General features: G+C 44.4%; 1 protein-coding gene across 1 annotated transcript in view; it reads left to right on the top strand.

The window, feature by feature from the left end:
• si:dkey-246g23.2 (solute carrier family 66 member 2) overlaps nucleotides 1–20287 on the top strand; it is a 30878-nt gene extending 10591 nt beyond the window's left edge. Inside the window, exons 4-5 of the mRNA XM_037452394.2 lie at nucleotides 10643–10859; nucleotides 19699–20287. Of these exons, the coding sequence (XP_037308291.1) occupies nucleotides 10643–10859; nucleotides 19699–19873 (392 nt within the window). The 3' untranslated portion in view covers nucleotides 19874–20287. The remainder of the gene's footprint in view (nucleotides 1–10642; nucleotides 10860–19698) is intronic.
• Nucleotides 20288–21249: the final 962 nt, after the last annotated feature.

Below are 21249 nucleotides of genomic sequence, written 5' to 3'. Positions count from 1 at the left end.
CACACACACAAGCGCAAAGCCAAGCAGGTTTTTCAACAAGCAACTACGATAATTGGAGCAATAAAAAAAGAGACAAGCTCAAGTGGGATATGATTAATAGTTTTTAATCATTGCTGACTAATCCTAACTGAGACAATTTAACACAACACAAGTCTATTATTATAATTATTTTGCTGGATACCCACAATAATTAAGTTACTTTAAGTTCTAAATCGTTATCTTTGCAAACAATAAATCCTCGATGGAATATGCAAACCGAACAGCACATTAGCATAACTGTATGCCATAATGTTATAAATCAGATGGTCTTCTCTCTTCAGATTAGGGTAGAGCAATAATTCAATCAGTAACACAGATTCATTTGTGTTGGGAATTTTATTCATTTCTTTGATCAACTTCCAACAGTCCACCCTGAGTTCCCCATTCAACCAATGCTCCTCAGGGGATTGCATTCATGCCTCGCATTGAGTAGGAGGAGTGGGTCCTTTGAACTCTTACAGGGAACAATCCATGTTTGTCCCCACGAGAAGTTCCTCAGGACAGAAGCAGCAGACCATCTCCTTCCCCTTATTAATCCTTAAAGTCTTTCTTCATTTCTGTCCTCTGGTCTTTGACCCGCTGAAGCAGTGGACACTGACGCCTCTTCACATCCGACTGACCCTCTGGTTCCATTCCATCATTTCATAATGCTGTGAAAACCATCACTGAAAGACTGGCCATTAACCCAAGAGGGAAAATACGCCATTTGTGTTGAGACGTGCCTGGTCATGTCTGGGGAAAAGTGGCGAAATATTGACCATCATTGTTTGATCATATTCTGAGGTGTTTAATACATTTCTAACAGCACCAGACAGGCCCGGTCTGTGATGTTCAGGATATTTTTGTCGTTGTGAAACATCAATCAGGGTCTGTTTCACCTTTTTGTGTAAAAGCGGAAGTGAGAGGAAGAGATAGACGATGCTTAAAGTTTGTTACGACGTTTGACAGAGTGAGAATGAAATCCCACATACATGAAATCACTTCAAGATGTACATATGCAACACGTCTCCGCGTGGTGACTCGACACACAAGTGGGTGAAGGAAGGTAGCCAGCTGCAGTGTGAGGACGGTCAGTGCACCATATATCTAAATAATGGCTTTTAATGAAGCACCCCTGTGGTAATTGCTCTATATGTGTTAAGGTAATTGTACCCTGAGGAAGAAGACAAAGTGTTGGTGTGTGTGTGTGTGTGTGTGTGTGTGTGCGCGTGCATGCACATTTGTTTTACATCCTATGAGAGACTTTACCACAATACTACAAAGCTTCTTTGTCCGGACACACAAGTGTTGAGCCTACGTGGGACACTAGGTTTGTTAGCATTGGCGAACATGGTTAAATAGGTTTTATGATTCCAACAATGATATGCTGTCAAAGTCCTAATACCTAAAAGTAGAAAATACGTCCATCAAACGTCATTTCTTTTGAGTTACCTTGTCAGCGTGCTGGAGCAGAGGTAGAAGAATACAGGATGTGCCACTGCTCTGCATCGGGTCATGTAGTTACCGCTATGAAAGATGGCCTTCCCTGCTCAGCTTCTGATGTCTCGTATCAAACGTGCGCTCACAGCACAAGTCTGTCAGCGCGAGCTGCCAACACTGGTATGAAAGCGCTGTTAAAAAATGAGGGTCAGCGTCTTTTAAGTCTCTGAGAACAAAATGATGAATAAATAAGAGGTAAAAATGTGTCCTCTATGTCATTGCTGGCAGTGATTAAAGCGTTGGTGTTTGGTGTTAATAGATAACAGCTCATAAACCAACAACCATAATAGGAAAACATCTGCTCAACCATCACAACCTTTAAAAAACACACGAAGCGGGAAGAGCCAGACTGTTGAGACGTCAAACTTTGAATTCGCTGTTGAGAGAAAACCCGATACGAGCGAGAAACACGAAGGTTCTTTGGGGCCAAACACCTACGGACTCGACTCATTTGAGACTTTCAGTGATGTAGCAAGATACAGTCTTGTACAGATCGCTATCGGGACAATCGGAAGGACAACGCTGACAAAGTACTTTTTTTTTCATCTTCATGGAGCTTACAGAACAGGGCACCAGGGTGATGGACGAGTCGTGAGAGGGACACACAAACAAAGCTCAAGAGAGAACTACAGAGCAGAACGTCTTCTTGGGGTCAAAAGGTTCCCACTGTGTTGTTTGTGTGTCAACATGTCTATTTGAGTGGATATAGTGCACACTATATCATGTGGTGCATCTGCAAAAAAAAGAGAAAAATGTGGCAAGAGAGTGTGAAGTTGGAGGGGCTGTGAGAAATGGCGGGTACTCTCCGTGGCAGCATGAAGCTCCACCGGTTCATCTCAGTGCTCCTATTTGTTCCTACTTAGGTTTCAGATCAGGTCCAATGATCCTCTGGTCTGATTCACTTTGTCCCAACTGTCCAGATAGGATCGCTCTCGTCTTTTCTTTTCTTTACGTAACTTTGTGTGTGGGCGGCTGGTGTCCAACCTTGAGGAGAGCGTGGGAGACAAAAAATGAAGAGAGACGAAAGACATCTTTAGCAGGGACATTTGCGGGCGCAGAGTTACCATTGAAATCAAGTCATCAAGTTATTGAGATGTTTTTCCAACAGCAATATGCCATATTCAATAATAATAATAACACACAATAAACACCATGCCATATTTTTATCAATGTGGCATGGCCTATTACTATTTATCTATATATATATATATCATAAATCATAATGTATCATAAAATGTTCTGCTGTTATACAGTTTATTACGTCAGTCAAAACAAAACAAACTACAACAACTCATTTTGTGAATTTTGAATAAGATTTAAGTAATGTAAAATGGAATCCAATCAAATTAAATTATTGTGTGGTCATGGTGGGATTACACTCATTTTGGATTATTTCCTAGCCTCATACGAGCCTCGGGAAGGACACGAGCAAACCCATTTACCTGTACGCACACCTACCACACGGTCACGGTCCGACGCCTGGGCCTTGAACCCGACTTGATGGGGTGTGTTTTTGTGGTGGTGCACCCTAAAGGTTCGCTGACTCCCTCATTCATCGCGGAGCTGCAGACGCCTGCCAACGACTTTGAGGGACCAAAGTAGACGGAGGCGCCGGAGCGCGAATGAATGCGAGGTGGCGCTGGGTGTGTTTGACAGTGTGCCAGAACTGCCAACGGACCTGAACCTGAAAAATAAGTGTTGCTAGGCGTGGATAAGTCATGTGCTGATATATATTTTATTGTTGTCATCATACGCATGGAAAAAAGGCTCAAAAGGCGGCCATCAATCTTCCTGTCGTGAAGGTGGACATCTTCGGCTGCCACGCTAACGGGGAAGAGCCCCATGAAGTGGCTCCTGCCCTGCGTGCGATCCTGCTCTTTATGTTATGTGAGGAAACGGGGTCGGGCCATGCCACGGAGTCGTTGTTGCTGTTTGTCATTAACGCCGGTGGAGTCTGTTAGTTGAGCCTCGTGTGGGTCAAGAGGGCAGAAGGAACACGCACATACACTCAGCGAGGAGCCAATCAGTTGTGGAAAACACAGCCATGGTTGACTTGCAAGGTCAAGGCTGCCCATTTTCAGAAGTGCTCCTGCGGCAGATGATGATTATTATGGGCTGCAAACAGGCCGGCCCGTGGCCAACATTTTCAAATGATAGTTTTTATCCTTCTCTGTTTTATATTGTTATTTAATTACCTGCAAATGTGTACGGTTAACAAGAGTGATAAGTGGAACAAAAATATGCATGAACCTTGAACCATGAATCTTATCGGTTCAAATGAATTGTAGCTAAACAGTAAATTATATCAAAAGTCATGTGATTTTATTTATTCGAAAGTTAAAATGCGCCAATCAGGTCACACTGCCACGGCTGTGCAGAGTGAACCACCAAGCTGACGCCGTTATGGCTCTAAGCTTTGAAGTGTGCAATCTCCATACGGTTTCAGCAGCAGTTTCAGCAAAGGGGCACTAGTTGTTATCATAGAGGCGGTGGTACAATGGAGAAAACACAGCTCGGCTGACACTGCTACTGTTCATTTGTATTTTGGTATTTATTGCATTTTGTGTTGGCGGTGAACTGCTCTTGACCGCATAGCTGTCCAGTACTTGCTAAGCCGACTGTCCTAATGTCATATGTCAATGTTCTTTGTAAATGCCAGTAGGATACATCTTTTAAAAATTCAAATCACTGTTGACTTGAGAATGCATTCCTCAGATGTCTCTGCCTTAGGGACTTCTGTAACGCACAAACATGGATGCAAATGAATTCTCCAGATGCCCCCGTGAATAGGAATGCACCGAAAGATCAGACGGGCTTTTGGATTCTTCAGCTTTATTTAATATGTTAATTCCCCTCAGACAAAGCATAGAAATAGAGGAGGTACTCACAGAAAACTGGCAGCAAATCCACGACTGGTATTAAGTGTAAGATAATGCATCAGAAACAAATCAAAATCAATATGCAGAAAGAGCTGTACAGCTTACTGTGATCTGCCCCATCCCCTTGGGACAAACGCACACAGAAGCTATTGGAAATCAATGATTTCCAGTATTTCCACTGGATGTTGTGATTCCTGCATGCGAGTGTGTGTTTGTGTGTTCAGGCATTTCTTTTCTAATAGTGTTTGTACATCGTCAAGATGAGATCAGAAATTGAAATCTCAGCAAAGAAAGGAACAGCGCTTTCTTAATCCAGCTTGCCACAGTGAAAATGACCTTGGCGGCTTTGTGTTTTTTGACTTTTCCGTTGCACTTTTCTTTTCTCACTTCATTGCACATTTTCACCTTTTTCTTTGATCCGTTGTATGGTATGTACTACTACTGTATTAACCACTGTTATATGTATTTTTTCTGACTCTATTTTCGTGGGTCAGATGTTGCCACTTTGTGGGATTGAAGCCACGCGGCGCCTGTTGAGCAAACCTCTCAAGGACGTGACTGGAAAGTCTACGGCTAGACAGGTGTTTTTTTGTTTTTTGGCAGACAAAGTTCTCCTTAAGTGACCCCCCCTGTAACGCGTGGCTGGCCTCGAGCCGCTGCTTCTCCACACGGCGATGGTGCCGGTCCGACGGCCCCAAGATGCTGAGGGAGGGAGAGTCGAACGCTGCCAGCTGTGTCAAGTGGTGCTTCGTGCAGAAGACTGGAATTATAATGAGATGTTTTTTTCTATTTAATTCCCTTTGATTGGCTGGCTTTATTTGGGCGTGTTCGACTGGTATGTGTGTGGGTCGTTCCGGGGCGCCGCACCCAAGTAATTGCTCAAATAGAGTTTTTCTGATGAGTTTTTTTTTTTTTTTTACAAAAGCAAGCAGTTGTCTAAGTGTTTCTGCTCGCACGTTAAATATGAACTAGACACTGAATCCACTTAGGGGGGGGCAATTTGCAGAGGTGTGGACTCGAGTCATGTGACTTGGACTCGAGTCAGACTCGAGTCATGAATTTGATGACTTGAGACTCGACTCGACAAAACGTACAAAGACTTGCAACTCGACTTGGACTTGAATACCGATGACTCGTGACTTGACTTGGACTCGAGCCCTTTGACTCGAGAAGACTTGCTACTTCCCATGAAAACTGGGGGAAAACATTTTCACACCACCGCGCCGCTCTGTTTATCTGCATCTGTCAAAAAAATGTGCGCCACCTGTATGCAGAGGGCGCGCGCTGCCTGAACAACATCCAATCACTGCAGTCCATTTGACCGCATCAACGAGACAGCTCGTTCATGGTTACAAAAATCGGGATTTTTGAACCCGGATTCAGACTCCGATGGAAATCCTCGCCAACATTATGCCAACGTCCGTTTTAAAGTAGTGTAATGAGCTGAGTTAAAGTTATTAGTTAATCAGTTATGCAGATGTTGCATGTGTTCACGTTATGCTCCGTTCCAGCTGTAGTTACGCGAGACAACCCGAGTTTTGGGGGGCCGTGTATGCGGAAGTGTTCGTTCGGCGTGGTGACGGCCAACAGTGACCGAAGTTGAGTTGTTTTATATAAATAAATGCAGCGGAGTTGCAAGCCAGTCATCGCCTCCTTATTTACGCTGCAGCATTGGGGTGAGCGTTACAGTACTATAACACAGTCACAGTCCATCCACCATTACCCTTCCCTTCGTAGTCTAGGTCTGTGAGGCAGCGCACCATCACCCAGGGTTCCCCGTCCCCACTATAATAAAATGACTCGAAATGACTCGAAACTAAAATGGTACGACTTGAGACTCGACTTGAGACTTGTTGGCTGTGACTTGTGACTCGACTTGGGACTTGCTTCGTCTTTGACTCGACTTGACTCGGGACTCGAGGGCAATGACTTGAGACTTGCTTGTGACTTGCCTAACAGTGACTTGATCCCACCTCTGGCAATTTGTTCTGGTGTGCGCTTCTTCCTGTTACATTCACACAGTAACTTGATGAGTGGGTATTATTTCAGAAGTGTATCATTCAGAGAGCTTTGCAGAGAGAGAGAGAGAGGGCTCGCAGCCCAGCGGTGCTGACTCAGCATTCCCCTCACTAGCTGTCAGCGTTGATCCTTGTCTCCGTCTCGCTGCCTTCGCTGCTCGTCCTGATGGGAAACACCGCAGGCTCAGCCTCCGTGCGTCTCTCTCTCTCTCTCTCTCCGACTCGCTCGCCCCCCGTCCCTCCTCTGCCTCCGCCGTGCAGCTAGCGTGAGGGTGCTCTTAAGCTCCAACAAGCCCTGTCCCTGTACGACACCTACTACGGCTACTAGTACACCTGAGCACACAGACACACAGATTGACTTACCCTGTGCGACATCGTTCCTCATGAACACTTATTGACATCCTCGCGGCCGCTTCCTCGCCTGTTTTAGTAATTGAATTGTTTGATCTTTGCGTGGGCTTCGTGTTAACAAAGAACGGGTGTGAAGGATGAGCGTCTCCCACCCCCCACCTGGGGTCTTTGAAGGGACGCCGCACTCCAGACACAAGGATGTTTGGAAAAGGCCAGGCCACCTGTCCTGCCCCGGAGTGACAGGTGACAGGTCAGGAGCCGAGGTGTGTGTGTGTGTGTGTGTGTGTGTGTGTGTGTGTGTGTGCGTGTGCGTGCTTGTGCGTGCTTGTGTGTGTTTTTAGTCAGTGAGGTGGGTGGAAAAAAAGTCAGCAAATGGAAGATGGGGATGATGCATGGTGCAGGAGGACAAATTAAACAGATGACTCTATGAATGATGCATAGCTTTCTCTCCTCGTTTAACTTTTCCGAGCAATTTGATTATGCAGATAAACATACAGGGCTGTATAAGGCATACATGGCTGTATAAGGCATACGAGCTGTATAAGGCATACAGGGCTGTATAAGGCATACAGGGCTGTATAAGGCATACAGGGCTGTATAAGGCATACAGGGCTGTATAAGGCATACAGGGCTGTATAAGGCATACAGGGCTGTATAAGGCATACAGGGCTGTATAAGGCATACAGGGCTGTATAAGGCACACGGGCTGTATAAGGCACACGGGCTGTATAAGGCATACAGGGCTGTATAAGGCATACAGGGCTGTATAAGGCATACAGGGCTGTATAAGGCATACAGGGCTGTATAAGGCATACAGGGCTGTATAAGGCATACAGGGCTGTATAAGGCATACAGGGCTGTATAAGGCATACGAGCTGTATAAGGCATACAGGGCTGTATAAGGCACACGGGCTGTATAAGGCACACGGGCTGTATAAATGGGATGGAGGGAGAGGGAAGCAGCCGGGATCAGAGAGGAGGGGGAAGCGAGTGTGTTGCTTCCAATAAATTGACTTGGTGAGAGGCCAATGTTGTTGTTTTTTTTGTGTTGGTGTGTCTAATGTTTGTGTGTGTGTGAGCGAGTGTGTGTGTGAGTTCATCACGATGCTCACGATAAGCATGAGAGAGGAAAGGGGAGCTGAATTAAAAATGGAGGGATGAGAACAGGAGAGGCCCGGCAGGAGGAAGTTGACGGTAGTTTTGAAATCCCTCTCCTCTCGTCGTTGCTGCTGTCAGCGTCTTCTTACTTTTGGGCTTTTGTTCTGCCGATAAAGAGCAGCCTGGAAGCCTTTCCCTGACTCGCCAGCAGGCCGCGTCGCCGATGGCTCCGGCTTGATGTCCGTTGCTGCAGTCAAAGCGGCACCAGCAGTGAAGAGACACTTGTGATCCGCCGGTGAAATGTGTCCTCAGCCTTTTGGCTTCCGTCAGCATCCTGTGAGGACACACACACACACACACACGTGCGTGTGCAACGTGAGAGTCGAACCCGTCGAGCGTTAGGTGTGTGAGAAAGCTGAGAAACTATAGCGTGTCTGTGTGGGTTGTAGCGCTCTCCTCTCCCGCCCGGCGTGTCGTGCGTGGCCGGCAGTGGGCGGCGTGTCCTCCTCCACGGCGCTCCGTAATAAAGCCATAAATCACGTCCAACGTTTTGTCCCAAACGCGCCTCGCCGCGCTCGCTGCGGGACGTCTCACTCTCCCTCTCCGTGCCAGGATGCCACATCAGAGGCGCTTCACTGGAGTGGAAGGCCGAGTCTGTGGGCTCCTCGTATCTCATGGCAACCGGTGTATCCATGTGAGAGGATATTTGTGAATGAGGCTTTTATCAGTAAGAGATGTTGTTGGCTACAGTGGAAAAAGTGGGCGGGAAGGTTTGCGTCCCCACAAAAGTTGACTTATTTAGAGTTTAAAATAGTTTTGTACTTTTGTAATATGTAACTTATCGGTCTTCTGACCTGGACAGTTTTTATCTATTTAACTATCAAGTAAAAGTATATATATATATATATATATATATATATATATTGGCACGTAGATTCGTTGAATTAACATCACTTGTCACTTGTCACATGTTTCCCGGAAACCGTGTCAAATTACGAGTGTCCAGGTCATGGTATTATTAGCTTCCTCTGTCCGGGTCAGGTGATCACGTTGTCATGTTAAAATATATTATTAATTATTATTATTATTAATTCTGAATCCCAAAGTAAGGATGTAATAGTTTTTGACAATGGCCAATAGAACCTAAATAGGACGTAAATTCCTTCATTTCACACTCAATTTTTTTTTTTTTAGCTTTTTTAAATTTGCTTAAACCATCAAAGCCTACAAAATACATTACAAAAAGGTATATATCATATACCATTCAGAAAACCAAGCAGATGCACACATAGGAGACCATGCAGGAGTATTAATTGACTTTCATTTTTCTCAATTTTTTTGCTCTGATGCACAGCATTCTTATGCTAATACATCCTGATTACTCATCATATTGATTATTTAAGTTAATATATATATATATATATATAATAAACCTTTTTGATTGTTGACATCCATTGCAGAGGGATCTCTCCTCCTCTGACGTTCTTCCCTTTTTTCCCCATTGAAGGGTTTTTTTATTTTTTGGGGAGTTTTTCCTGTGCCAATGTGAGGGTTTCGGGACAGAGGATGTTGCATGTGTACAGACTGTAAAGCCCTCTGAGGCAAATGTGTAATTTGCAATTTTGGGCTATACAAAATAAAAATGATTTGAATTGAATTGAAATGAATTTAAGTCACCAATAGTGCCAGTCGTTACTCTCTTTTCATTTCATGGGCTTGTCCTATTTTTTTGCATTTAACTGGCTAATCAAAATGAAAATAATCAATAGATTTATTCGCCAAAGAAATATTTAAAGTTTCCACGTTTGAGAACGCCTTTCTTCCTTTCAGAATGTGCATCCAATTTCTCATTCACACGCGAGCTACTCAATCAGTGTTGAAGTCAGGTGCTTCGCTGTGTGGCGCGTCACACTTGACTCCCCAAGCTAACTAATGTGTTCCTTTTCATCCATCAATCCCCTTTAGCTGACGTCAGCTGCTTTTCCACGGCTCCATGGTGATGCATAAGCAATGAGAGACTTTCCATCATCTCACACCGTGGTCCATTGAGGAATTGTTCTCATTAGAAACCCCACTCTGACTTTTCCAGGCAGTCAATGGTGCTAGCAGACTCTTCCCTCCCAGCTGAGTAGCGGTTTTTAGCAAACAACACGGTATTTATCAGTAAAACGCCACGCTGGATAAATGTCACAAATGTCAGTGGAAAGATTGAGGAGCAAGGAGGTAATACACTTTCTAAGGCCTCACCAAGAGCCCGGATGACGAAGTAATAGAAATGTAAAAGCTTTGGAGTGTCTTATTAATCTTTTTTTCCCCTTAGATGTGTGCACAGTATGGATTAAGAAGTGCTGTCTTTGCAGAATTTCTATGCTTTAATGGAACGATCTGATTACAGCACTTTCCCCTCTCCCCTCTTTTTCCCGCTACATCGCCGTTGCCGCTTTCAATCGGTGCGTGCCACTCTTGCTCTTCTGCTTCCATCCGCACTTACTGTAAGAACCTTCTCACCCTTCTGCACTCCGAACGCTCACACACACTCGCACGCGACGCGCACAAGGAGACAGCCTTCGTTAATCGATCAACTCTCCAGGCTCTTCTGTCTGGTTTATTTCCTTTCAATCTTTCCGCACTTTTTTTTCTCAACTTCACTCTCCTCCCTGTTTCCGCTCTCCTCTACCTGCATCCACTCTTTTTAGTTTTTTTTTTTTTCATAGTAGGTAAGCAGAGCCGATTCTCCGAATGACTCTCTGTAACTACTTTTTTCTTTCCTCTCACCAGACTTGGACTTTCGCTACTTCTGGAAGTGGAGCGCGTTCGAGGACTACCTGCTCTTCTGCTTCGGCTTCACCGTGCTCTGTGCCGTCATCACCCTGCTGCTGCTGGACTCGCCCGTGTTTGTGGAGACGCTGGGCTCCGCAGCCGTGACGTTTGAGGCCATGCTGGGCCTCCCCCAGCTGCTGCAGAACTTCCACAACCGCTCCACCAAAGGCATGAGGTAAAGCGGCTTTGAGGTGGAGCCAATTGCATCGGCTCACTGCCACAGAACCTCATCAGTGCTCACTCACATCTCGTGGAAAGTATTCCCGTTAGGCTCAATATCTAGAGAATGCAAGTCATTTATAGTCTCATGTATGAGGTCGTTTATATTCATTGGAGGGGCGAGTCGAGGTTTGGATGAACCCAATTATCAACGGTTATCCGACAGTTATCAATCCCTTTTATTGATACGGGTAAATGCATTACTAGTGACAAACAGTAACCCGGTGATTATTTGCATACATTCCCTCCTTTCAGGACTCACATTTACAATATTTGTAAAAAAAAAAAAAAATCAATTTGAGAAATATTCTCGATGGTATTATTGAAAGTAACGAATCTGAGGGAGAATGTGAAGGAGGGGAACACAAAAATAGGCTTAGCTTGCATTTTGAATTTCTTTCTTGTTAACATTATGTCACAGTGTACAAAGGTCTATATGTGCATTGATTAGGACCGTGAGATCAATTACACCCCTAATGGTACAGAAACCTGTAATAAGATAGTTACATTCTAATTGTTTTTAATCTTTAGGACAAAAACCAGACACATCCAGTGTGTGTCTGTGTGCTTGTGCGTTTTGGCTTGTGGAGTGAAAGTATATTCATGACACAGCCACAGCCACTTTCCTTTTACTTTACCGAGATATTCAGTAAGTATGGACTATGTCAAAAATAATTTCCTGTAGCTTAGATTTACTGTACACAAGGCAAGATGTTCTTCCTCTGTTCCGTGCCCCATTTCACATAAAGAGTCCTGAGGGTGTACATCTGGGTTTGCACTTCCCGTAAACATCCATCCAACTCAATACCCCACCAAAGATTAAAAATGCAATAACACTGCATTAGACCTCTGAAGGGACGGATGAAAATGTCAGGAGCATCACTTTGCTATGGATTCCTGGTGTCATACTCAGTGATGTGATGATGTAATATGAACCTCCAAAACAACAACAGTTATTGGAATACTTTCCAGAAAATAACACACGTTCAGTGTGTGAACCAGCACTCCTGTCGCTTTTTGCACATTACATGATTTAGGACTTTTGGTCCTCTTCGTCGTGTGTACTTAGGGACGTGTATGGATCTGCTCACCTTTCCCAGCTGCTCTAATGACCACCTTCTCTCAGATGCATGGTGTGTCAGAGAGAAGGACACACACACACACACACACACACACACACAGGCATGTTCAGTCATGCTCAGTGTGCATGGTCACTATTGACAATGTGCATGTGTGTAGGCACACAATGTGCACCTATATACCACATCCCCGGGGAAACGGTGGAAGGGAGAGGATGGGACCGTAGTGGTGGCAGGAGGGATGAAGGTATAGAAGAAACAGCAGTAAAGTAAATGTAAAGAGCTTCGATCCCCTTCCAAAGGAACTTTTCATATACGGACGTTTCATTTCTCGTGTGAACGCAAACCAGACAAATTCAAATAGATTTTAAATATGTTAGTCATTCCAAAGGTAAAGCACAATTCGATTAACTCAATTCAATCAGATATTGACAAATGATAAACCTAGTTAGCAATTTGAAATGCATACGTGTGCCTCCTAAAATATAGTTTTGTGACTTTCTGTTTTGTAGGACAAATTGCCTATTTTTGTTATTTGTATATACATTAATTAATTAATTTAACAACAGCACCAACATTGACGATGAAAATATATCTCTGGATTAAAGACGATGGAACTACTAAGTATTTTGTTTGTGTGTGTGTTCGGCCACAGCTTCACGTAGAAAATGATGGCACGTGACAGTTTCCAGTGGGTTTATGGGCTTTAATTAGCTCTGCCTCAGTTTTGTGCCGAGCTGTTAACAATTCATTGTCACTATGCAAAATAATACAGCATATGGAAGGAATTGCCTGTATGAATGTGTTTCCAAATGCATTCAAAAATGATACGATGTCTTTATTTTGTTCTCCATGAATATGAATAAGTCATAAATAAATGCATTAACACAGTACAAGAAAAGAAGCTACGGCAAACAGAAATCCCTCCGAATCTCTACCACATACTGTAGAAACAAAAGTCAATGCAAGTCCTCAAAAACTCCAGGCTTATCTTGCCCCAGGAAAGTCGAGGCAATGACTTTGATCGTGTTAACAATGCCCAAGCAAACACTATTAAATGTGCTCCGCTTACGCAACGCACGATGCAAGCACCAAGTGCGTGTACGCTCTCACGCACACATCTCAGAGAGGGCAACACAAATACCAATTGATTCACTTCTAGCCTTCTATCCTTTTGTTGTTAGAAGAAAACATTCACTTTGGTCGGTTTGATAGAAAATATCCAGTACATTGTATTTGAATGATACATAAACCTCGAAAAGTTTGATTAAGTCAGCTTCGTGCTTCAAGGTCGTTACAGTTTGTGCATGACACTTTTACAACTGTACTGTCCCTTTGTACAGAATGGCCTTGAGGTCAAATAAATGTGAAACCGCCATTGCAGGGACCTGGTAATACGAGCGCTATTTACGCTTGAAGGGTGTCACTCAGAACTGAGAGCAAGAAACAAGCTGCTCTCTGCGATGGTGTGAGAGTGACAGATGGAATGTGCAGCTGCACCCAATAGTACGTCAGGTGTTTGTGCATGTATTCTGTTCTCCTCATTTACTGGCTGAGGGCAGGTTGTTTGGCATCTCATTCATGACAATAATGTGCATTAAATGGAATTGAGAGACTCAGTGCACAGGAACTATCGTGAAAGTAAAATAACAAAGATACCGTCGGTGTCCACACCGCTGTCTCTGTGATTCAGTGTCTAATGAAGAACTAGAAATCGCTTGATTCTTCTAATTAAACACCCGTGTTTGAAACAATGTGAGGAAATAGAACACAATAGTGCAAATAACTCTTAATGTGATGTATTTTTGTGCAATTAATTCAATTTAATCTCTCATTTAATGGAGAAAATTCTTATTTGTGATTACTCTATTCAATTACGTTTGATCAAATCACATTGCATTACATGTCATTTAGCTGACGCTTTTGTCACAAACCCTTTGTCATTGTGATGGTCACAGTCATCAGCGTGGTTACCTTAAGAGCCATGGATACTGTCGTCCTTCGCTACAGTGTGTGCCCAGCGTTTCACACGGAAGAAGGGCTCTGCTTGAAATGTCCCTGTCAGCAATTTGAAATGTATGCTAAATTCAAGTTTTATGTAGCATCGCAGAAGGGGCTTTAATGTTATTCTGTAACCATTTTGTGAGGGCAAATCCAAAAAGCCATCACCGACGTGTCTCATTACGACTTGTTTACATTCTCTGAAAAGAAAGTTGCTATACTATCATTTAGCAAACTGTGTCTCCTCCTCACGTCCCCTTGGCTCCGTTAGGTGAAGTAGAATCTCTCCGTGGGGCAGGTTGGGAACTTTCCCTCGTTTGCCAGTGTGCGATCGATCCACATGCATTATTCATAGTTAGTGGGTTAAGAGCAGCTCGGCTTCTTTTCCGTTGGGCCCTTTGATTTTCGTCTTTCTATCTGCCCCCCCCCCCTCGCGGTACCCCATCCTCCTCAGCAGAGCTGCAGCATTGCTGATAAATCACCTCATACAGCCCTCATGTGTGGGCCCGCAGATGTGAATACAAAGATACGCTATACACACACACACACACACACACACACACACTGTGTAAATGTAAACAGGCATGGTTAGGCTGGAAAAAAAATATTGTAGCTCTTGTAAACGTCATCCTTGAGTGTGTCTCCTTCCATGGAATTGTGTATCAGTACGATTAAACAATTACCAGGACTCTGTTGGTGTTAAGAAGACAAATCAGTGGACCCAGTGTGCCCTTAAATCAGTCCACACTGATTGTGTAAACTTTGCACAGGAGCTCCTGTATGTCAGTGACTACATGTTGAACTTCACAACTCTACCCCTAAATCTGGATTTAGACTCATATAAAACCAAAGTTGGACTTTCCTCCATTGATTCTTCCCAACATCCATGCATCCATTTATTCGTCCAATGGTTGCTTGGCAGCAAACTAGGTGGAAGCAGCAGAGGAGGCAGGAGACAGACGAGAACAGTTGACAGTAGTACAGGCAGTGAAGAAAAGCTGTGGATGAGTGTTTAGAGGCAGGTTGAAGACAGAGGGGTTAATGGGAAAAAGATTTAGGGGTATAAGGTGTCACTTCACCCATTGATGGATGGTTAAAAATGATCATCCATCCATTTTTGTCAAGGAAGTGGAAGGTTTCCTCTGCATATTTTAGCTAGTATTAGCTAGAGTTTTGGACGGTTATTTTCTATCATTTACTGTATATCCAACAATTGGTGCTCATGCAATCTTTTTTGTGTTGTGCGGGAAGAAGTAAAGGTTCAAAGGATTTGTGCAGAATCAGACAAATACAAAAACGGGCATCAGTTGGATGGACGGACTCTTTAGAGTTGTGAAGGAATTTTAGCACTAATTTGGAAACGGATGAGCTTTGCAGTTGTCTTCGACCCGCCGTAAGATGCTGATCTTTGCAAAGTGACATTTAAGGATAAATCACGGCCCGTCAGAAATGCACGGAGCCCGCTCATGTCCTCTTCACTTCTCTCCCTTTTCTCTGTCCCTCTTCCCCAAATGCCACTCACCCCTCCTTCCTCTGTTAGCGTTCCACTTGTCCGCGCCAGCCGCTTAGAGGAGCTAATAGCCGGCCTGTCAGCCCTCGTTCAACAAACAGCCCGGCACTTGCTGGTGGCCCGCGTACATCGCACCATGCAATCCGACCCCCACCCGCCCCCGGCCCCCCCCCCTGCTCCTCCCATCGCTCCCCCCTTGTCCTGCTGCTCTCCAACTATCAGAGTGGGTTCGTTTCTCACCGGATTGATCGACCCGTCTCCCGGACACATCGTCATCCATCTTTCATCCTTTTCCTTCCCACCTCCATCCTCCCACATCCATCTTCCAGCTCCCTCGTTTTTCTCTCCATCCTTGCAGTACCGCAGCTCACCATTTCACCCTTTCCCGCCTGTCATCTCTTGCCACTTTGCCCAGATGAAGGCGTCAGGTCAGCGGTAATCGATGAGAGACGTGTCCGGGCGGAGCTGAAATGAGTCGGTGTGAGTGCATGAGGGCACATCAGCGCGTTTTGTGTGTGTGTGTGTGTGTGTGAGTGTGTGCTTTGCTGAGGACATCAGTCAAACAAAGACGTCCGTGGGTTGCATTTTCTGCCAATCTGCATTTCAAAGCGCCTTGGTGCAAGCCGAAGCGAGCTGGCGCACATGCTTGTTGACGGTGTGCCTGCCGGTGTGTTTGACACTGAAGTCGTCAGTCGATATTTCCAAATCGATTCCATAATAACTCCTTTTCCCGGTGGACACCTCAAGCCTCGCTCGGGACCAGGTTCAAGTGTTTGTTCTGTGTCTTTCATCACCCGTCAACTGAGGTCCCGTGGAGTTGCACGTCAGCCGGATGGAGCTACATGAGTCTAGAATGACAAAGAGACGCGTGTGAAATGTGTGTGTGTGTGTGTGTTCCTGCCACAGATGAATGACCTCAAACTGGCATTTTGTCTCTATTCTGCAGCGCTTCTTCAGAGACTGCCTTTGTACAGATGACCTGCCTTGCTTAATTACATTGCTAATGACTCATCCTCGTTAATGATGTTTGCCGTCTCTCGAGCAAAGAAATTAGCCTACGGGGGGGGGGGAAACAGAGAATTTGGGAGTGTGAGGGAGGTCAGGCAGAGGCAGGAAAGGAGAGCAGGTTAGCCAGAGGCTGAGAGGACGAAAAAGACCAAATTAATGGCTGTAGTGAGGCATTGTTATAAACGTGAGAATATTAACGTAAGTTTACATGATGGAAAACAAATTAAAAGTACCTCCAATGAATTAGGTATTTCTCTCTATCCACAGATTCTGCTGCTGATATTGATATCTTATACAAATATGATTAATAGGTTTGATAGAACAACGCGTCCGAAACGTCATGCTTGAGCGACTGCGAATGAGCTTCCTTATCATTCCATTTTCACGATGAAATGGGAGTCTCTCTTCATGCCCCCCCGCCCTCCCTACGTCCACTATAGATATGATATTTTCCAGAACAGGTTTTTGCAAACCTTGGATACACTTGAAATAGCTAACTATTATAGGGCTGTTATAGAAAGGGTAAAAAGTGTGCTGTTTTAAGTATGTTACAGACATTTCATTAAGGAGGAGCCACATCAACTTGGGGTAAAATGGGCATACGATGGGTCCTTTAAATGTAACGTTCTTCACAAGTTGTTTTGGGTAGAAATTGTTCCAACAAGCGGTCTCACTGTGCTGTAAAATGCAACTTCATTATTTGACTTTATCATGCAGTTGAAGCAGCCGAGATAAGCCACCCTTTTTATTTCCTTTTAACAAAGAAGAGATAAGTGGACCAGAGGCAGAGGCAATAAAAGTAAAGATGGCAGTTGAGCGGAACAACAGGGAAAGAAGAAAGTGGCGCGTTAAAAGGAAAATATGACGAGAGAGATGAAGCAAGAAATCCAAATTTCAGCAAAGCGTTCCCTCTGATGAACAAAAAGCTTCAGCGGAGCAGTATTTCTCCTGAGAACCGCTGGCACCTCAGAGAGAAAAGTAAAAGCATAACAAATTAAAATTCTTTTAGCATTTATTTTTGGAGGAATCCAATGACATTTTTGTGTTTTTCACACTGTAGGTTTAAATTGTTAGGAGAGGAGAACACATCAGTGAGGCTCTAATATGCTGTAAACAAGCGCTCCCTGGTCCTCCTCTGTGTGAGGTGGAAATAGTCTGATTCTTGCCAAAGCCTGAGGTGGTTCAATTGGAGGTGGGAGGACGGAAGAAGCTGTGTGTTCACACAAGCAGATTGGCTTTGTCTTGTCTGCTAGACAAGTAATACAACAAAGTATAACTGCAGCGGAAGTATACAAGAGTCACAAAGACGGTCCAGCTGTCACTGTCGCGTCTTTCATTCAGCACTATTGGTTTCTCCTCATGAGCTGACATAAGCCTCCATAAGCTACTGGTCATTCCCCGCCAAGTCAAACAAAAAAACACTGATCATAAGGGGAAAAAATAGTTTTTGCTTTGTTGAGAACTGTGAGCTTTGTCAACATTATAGGAAATCAATTCCACCAGGAAAGTTAGTGAACTTCAGGCATTGGTGTATGATCAGCAGATCCCCAAGGAGCGCTTAGAGAGTACGATCCATTAAAAGCACCACGGGTCCGAGTAAGATGACAGCAAATGGCCTCTCAAAACTCATAGCAAGGAATCAAGCCACCTAATACGTTACCTGGTACAAACGGTCCTTAATATCACACAGATGTTTGTCCAATCAAATTAATACAGACATTGTTGGTCTGAATAATGAGAATGAAAAAACATTTACATTACAATACATTACATCTTTTCTTTTATTTATTTCTTTATTACAGTGACCAAATAAGTAAAGAATATAAAAAAGACACCTTGGATATGATGAATAAATTGCAAAAAGTACTTATTATTTCCAGCTCCTGTAGCTGTGCAGAACAGCCCACAGCACAGTTTGCAGCCTGATGCAGTTTGGGTTGTTTATCACATTTCGATACCAGGTGCAGATTGTAACGGGGATAGTAATGATGTCCTCGGTTCCATGCCAGGCAGGGAGTGTTGGACGCGAATGTTTCGGCTCGGCGTCGGGGGCCTGCAGGCGGCCCCGGGGGAGGGTTACGGGGGGTTTGACATGCCTCTGCAAGGAAAGCTCAAGGATAGTACCGGACAAGCTGTCCCCAAAGTCATTAGGCCGCCTCTGCCCCCATACGCAGTCATCTTCCATATCTGTCTCACGCAGGTCTCCTCCCCATTCGTAGAGGTCCCTGTATTTCTCTCCGCAGGCTCCGGCGCTCCGTCTCCTCCCCCTGACCCGCACGCTGTGTCTCGTTGATGACTGATGGTCCTGCTCCGTCCCCGAGCCCAGTCAGCACTAATAAAAAAAGAAAGAAAAAAAAGAACAAACTCATATTACCCGCATCCCTATGGGACTGTGCTGTCCAGAGAGCGAGAATAAAACGGAGGGAGCAGAGTGTGAAGGGGGATGCTGGTTTCATAATTCATTGTTGTTGGGTTGCAGAAGTTGCAGAGAGCCTAAGAGATGCGCCTCCTGAAAACATGTACTTGCCAGACACAGCGGAAATCTAATTGGACCCGACGGCGGGGAAGTCAGTTTTCAAAAATAAAATGAAAGCGAAGAAATGTGTCAATAGTACAGGAGAAAAAAAAGTGATGAGTGGAGGAGTAAAGGATGCAAGGAGGCAAGGATAATGTTTCACTCCCTGCAGTTAGGGTGTTGACATGTGAGTGCTGGCATGGCACATGATCAGTATCCTCTAAAAAGGTCACTTCTCAGCCTCTGACCGGCAAGTTCAAGCCGAACTTCACCCTGTTGATATTTTTTTCATTTTCTTTGAATGCAATCCAAATATTTCTCATACCGCTGGAAGTAAATGAAGATGCTTTAATAAAATCTGTCAACGGTTTACCAAAAAAGCTGATCTTTAGCTGCTGTTATTTAACTTTTAATGCAATTTTGACATTGGGTTTTGATGAACTTCCATGGCAGGAAGAATGCTTTTAAAAAAAAAATGTTTTAAATTAGAGTTAAACAAAGAGAGAGACACCACTCTCATGTTGAGGAATACCATTTCCAAAAAATTGTACACATTGTTTTCCTGGGTCTGCACCCTGTTTGGGTCTGCACCCTGTTTGTCAAATGCTTTGGATAAAATGAATTCTCTGTGTCCTCACACCTTCACCTCTCTGTCTGCTTCTCTGTGTCCCCGCTGCTCCAGTGTGAAGATGGTGCTGCTGTGGACGGCCGGGGACGTTTTCAAGACCTCCTACTTTGTGATGAACGAGAGCCCGTCTCAGTTCTGGGTTTGCGGGTCGGTTCAGATCATAATTGACGTGGCCATCCTGCTGCAGGTCCTTCTCTACGGCCAAGACACACGGGTCAAGCTGGGTTGAACATGTTTCCTCATGTTTCCTCGTGCAAAGTAAAGAACAAATTCAAATTCTTCAGTCATTTTTAAAAATAAAATCATCATTCCAATTATCATGGGAGACGTCAATAACACAGGAATAATGTATAAATATGGACTCATCAGACCCAAATGGTTTACCTTCACGTGCAATTAAGAAAATCGTTTATCAACCTAGTTTAGTCATGCACTAATAGCCACAACTCTGCCTTTAACTTTTAATTAAGACATGGCATTTTATATGTTGTATTTATTTGTTCTATGTTACATTACCTAGATTCCTAGGTGTACTGCACACGGAAACTGTAAGAGAGAAACAATAGGTCCCTAACTGGCAGCTGATGAGTCTCCCAGTTTGCACCACACATCTCACGATGCACAGTGTGTGCTTGGGGTGGAGGGGGGGTTGCCGGGTGGGGGGGGGGGGGTGGGGGCAGAGTTGTTTGGGTTGTTGCGTGCTTGCTGTTGCGTCGGTGCAGCGGAGATTGATTTTTGCAGCACCGAGCCCAGACCACGGCACGAACACCGAGTGATTGTAAAAACACACAGGACATCAGTCTGTGTGTTATGACTCTGCTTTGTGGTTCAATTGACACGCAATGCTGTATACGAAAAGTACCGAAAACACGTGTCTGCACTGCGAGGCTTTGTAGGGCGCCTCCAAAGCACGCTTCAGGCTTCAGAGCATGTGATGCAATGTAAGAGTATTACTGTGTGTTTGTTTCTATCACATAGTCCTCCTCCCATTACTCGTCTTTAGTTGTCGTTGTTTTTTTGCCAATTCAACAAGCACTCTTTTTCTTTGATACAGTGACAGAATGACTTGTAATTATTCTGTATAAGTATGTTTAGTATAAATATGAACATAATCAGCTGGAATATCATACTTTGTTCTACCTTGATCTCTTGAGCCACCCGCTGTTTTTTTACTCCTAAGCAAGCGGTACTTACTACCCGGGAGGGCTAGAGTAGCACTGCCTACCCTCCCCTTAGTCAAAAGGAAACATACGCCCCCCTTTTGTGAACTGCCCCCCCGATGATGTTCGCACGGCCCCTTTGATTAGAATACTTAATTTCCCTTTCATTGCATGTATAGTTTCCTCTTGAAACTATCGATGCAGGATGAAACAAATCATTACCAGCAGCTGATCAGTGGGCAGCGCAGGTTATACTTAACTACCACCCCCCCCCCCCCCCCCCCAGCCATGATTTAATTAAACAGCAGAGCTGCTGTGCCTGCTTACTAAGCATTTTGCCCACATTTTGAGCCTGATTACACTCCTGGTAGCGTCCGGTGTGCCGCCCTGAGCATTAGGATTAACATTACAAAGGGCTTTTTGAGACAAAGTTGGATCAGGAGGT

This window comes from Pungitius pungitius, chromosome 6 (assembly GCF_949316345.1).
Source record: "Pungitius pungitius chromosome 6, fPunPun2.1, whole genome shotgun sequence".
Lineage (NCBI taxonomy): Eukaryota > Metazoa > Chordata > Actinopteri > Perciformes > Gasterosteidae > Pungitius > Pungitius pungitius.
Note: the sequence above shows the minus strand (reverse complement) of the source record. Positions and strands in the feature narration are given on the sequence as shown.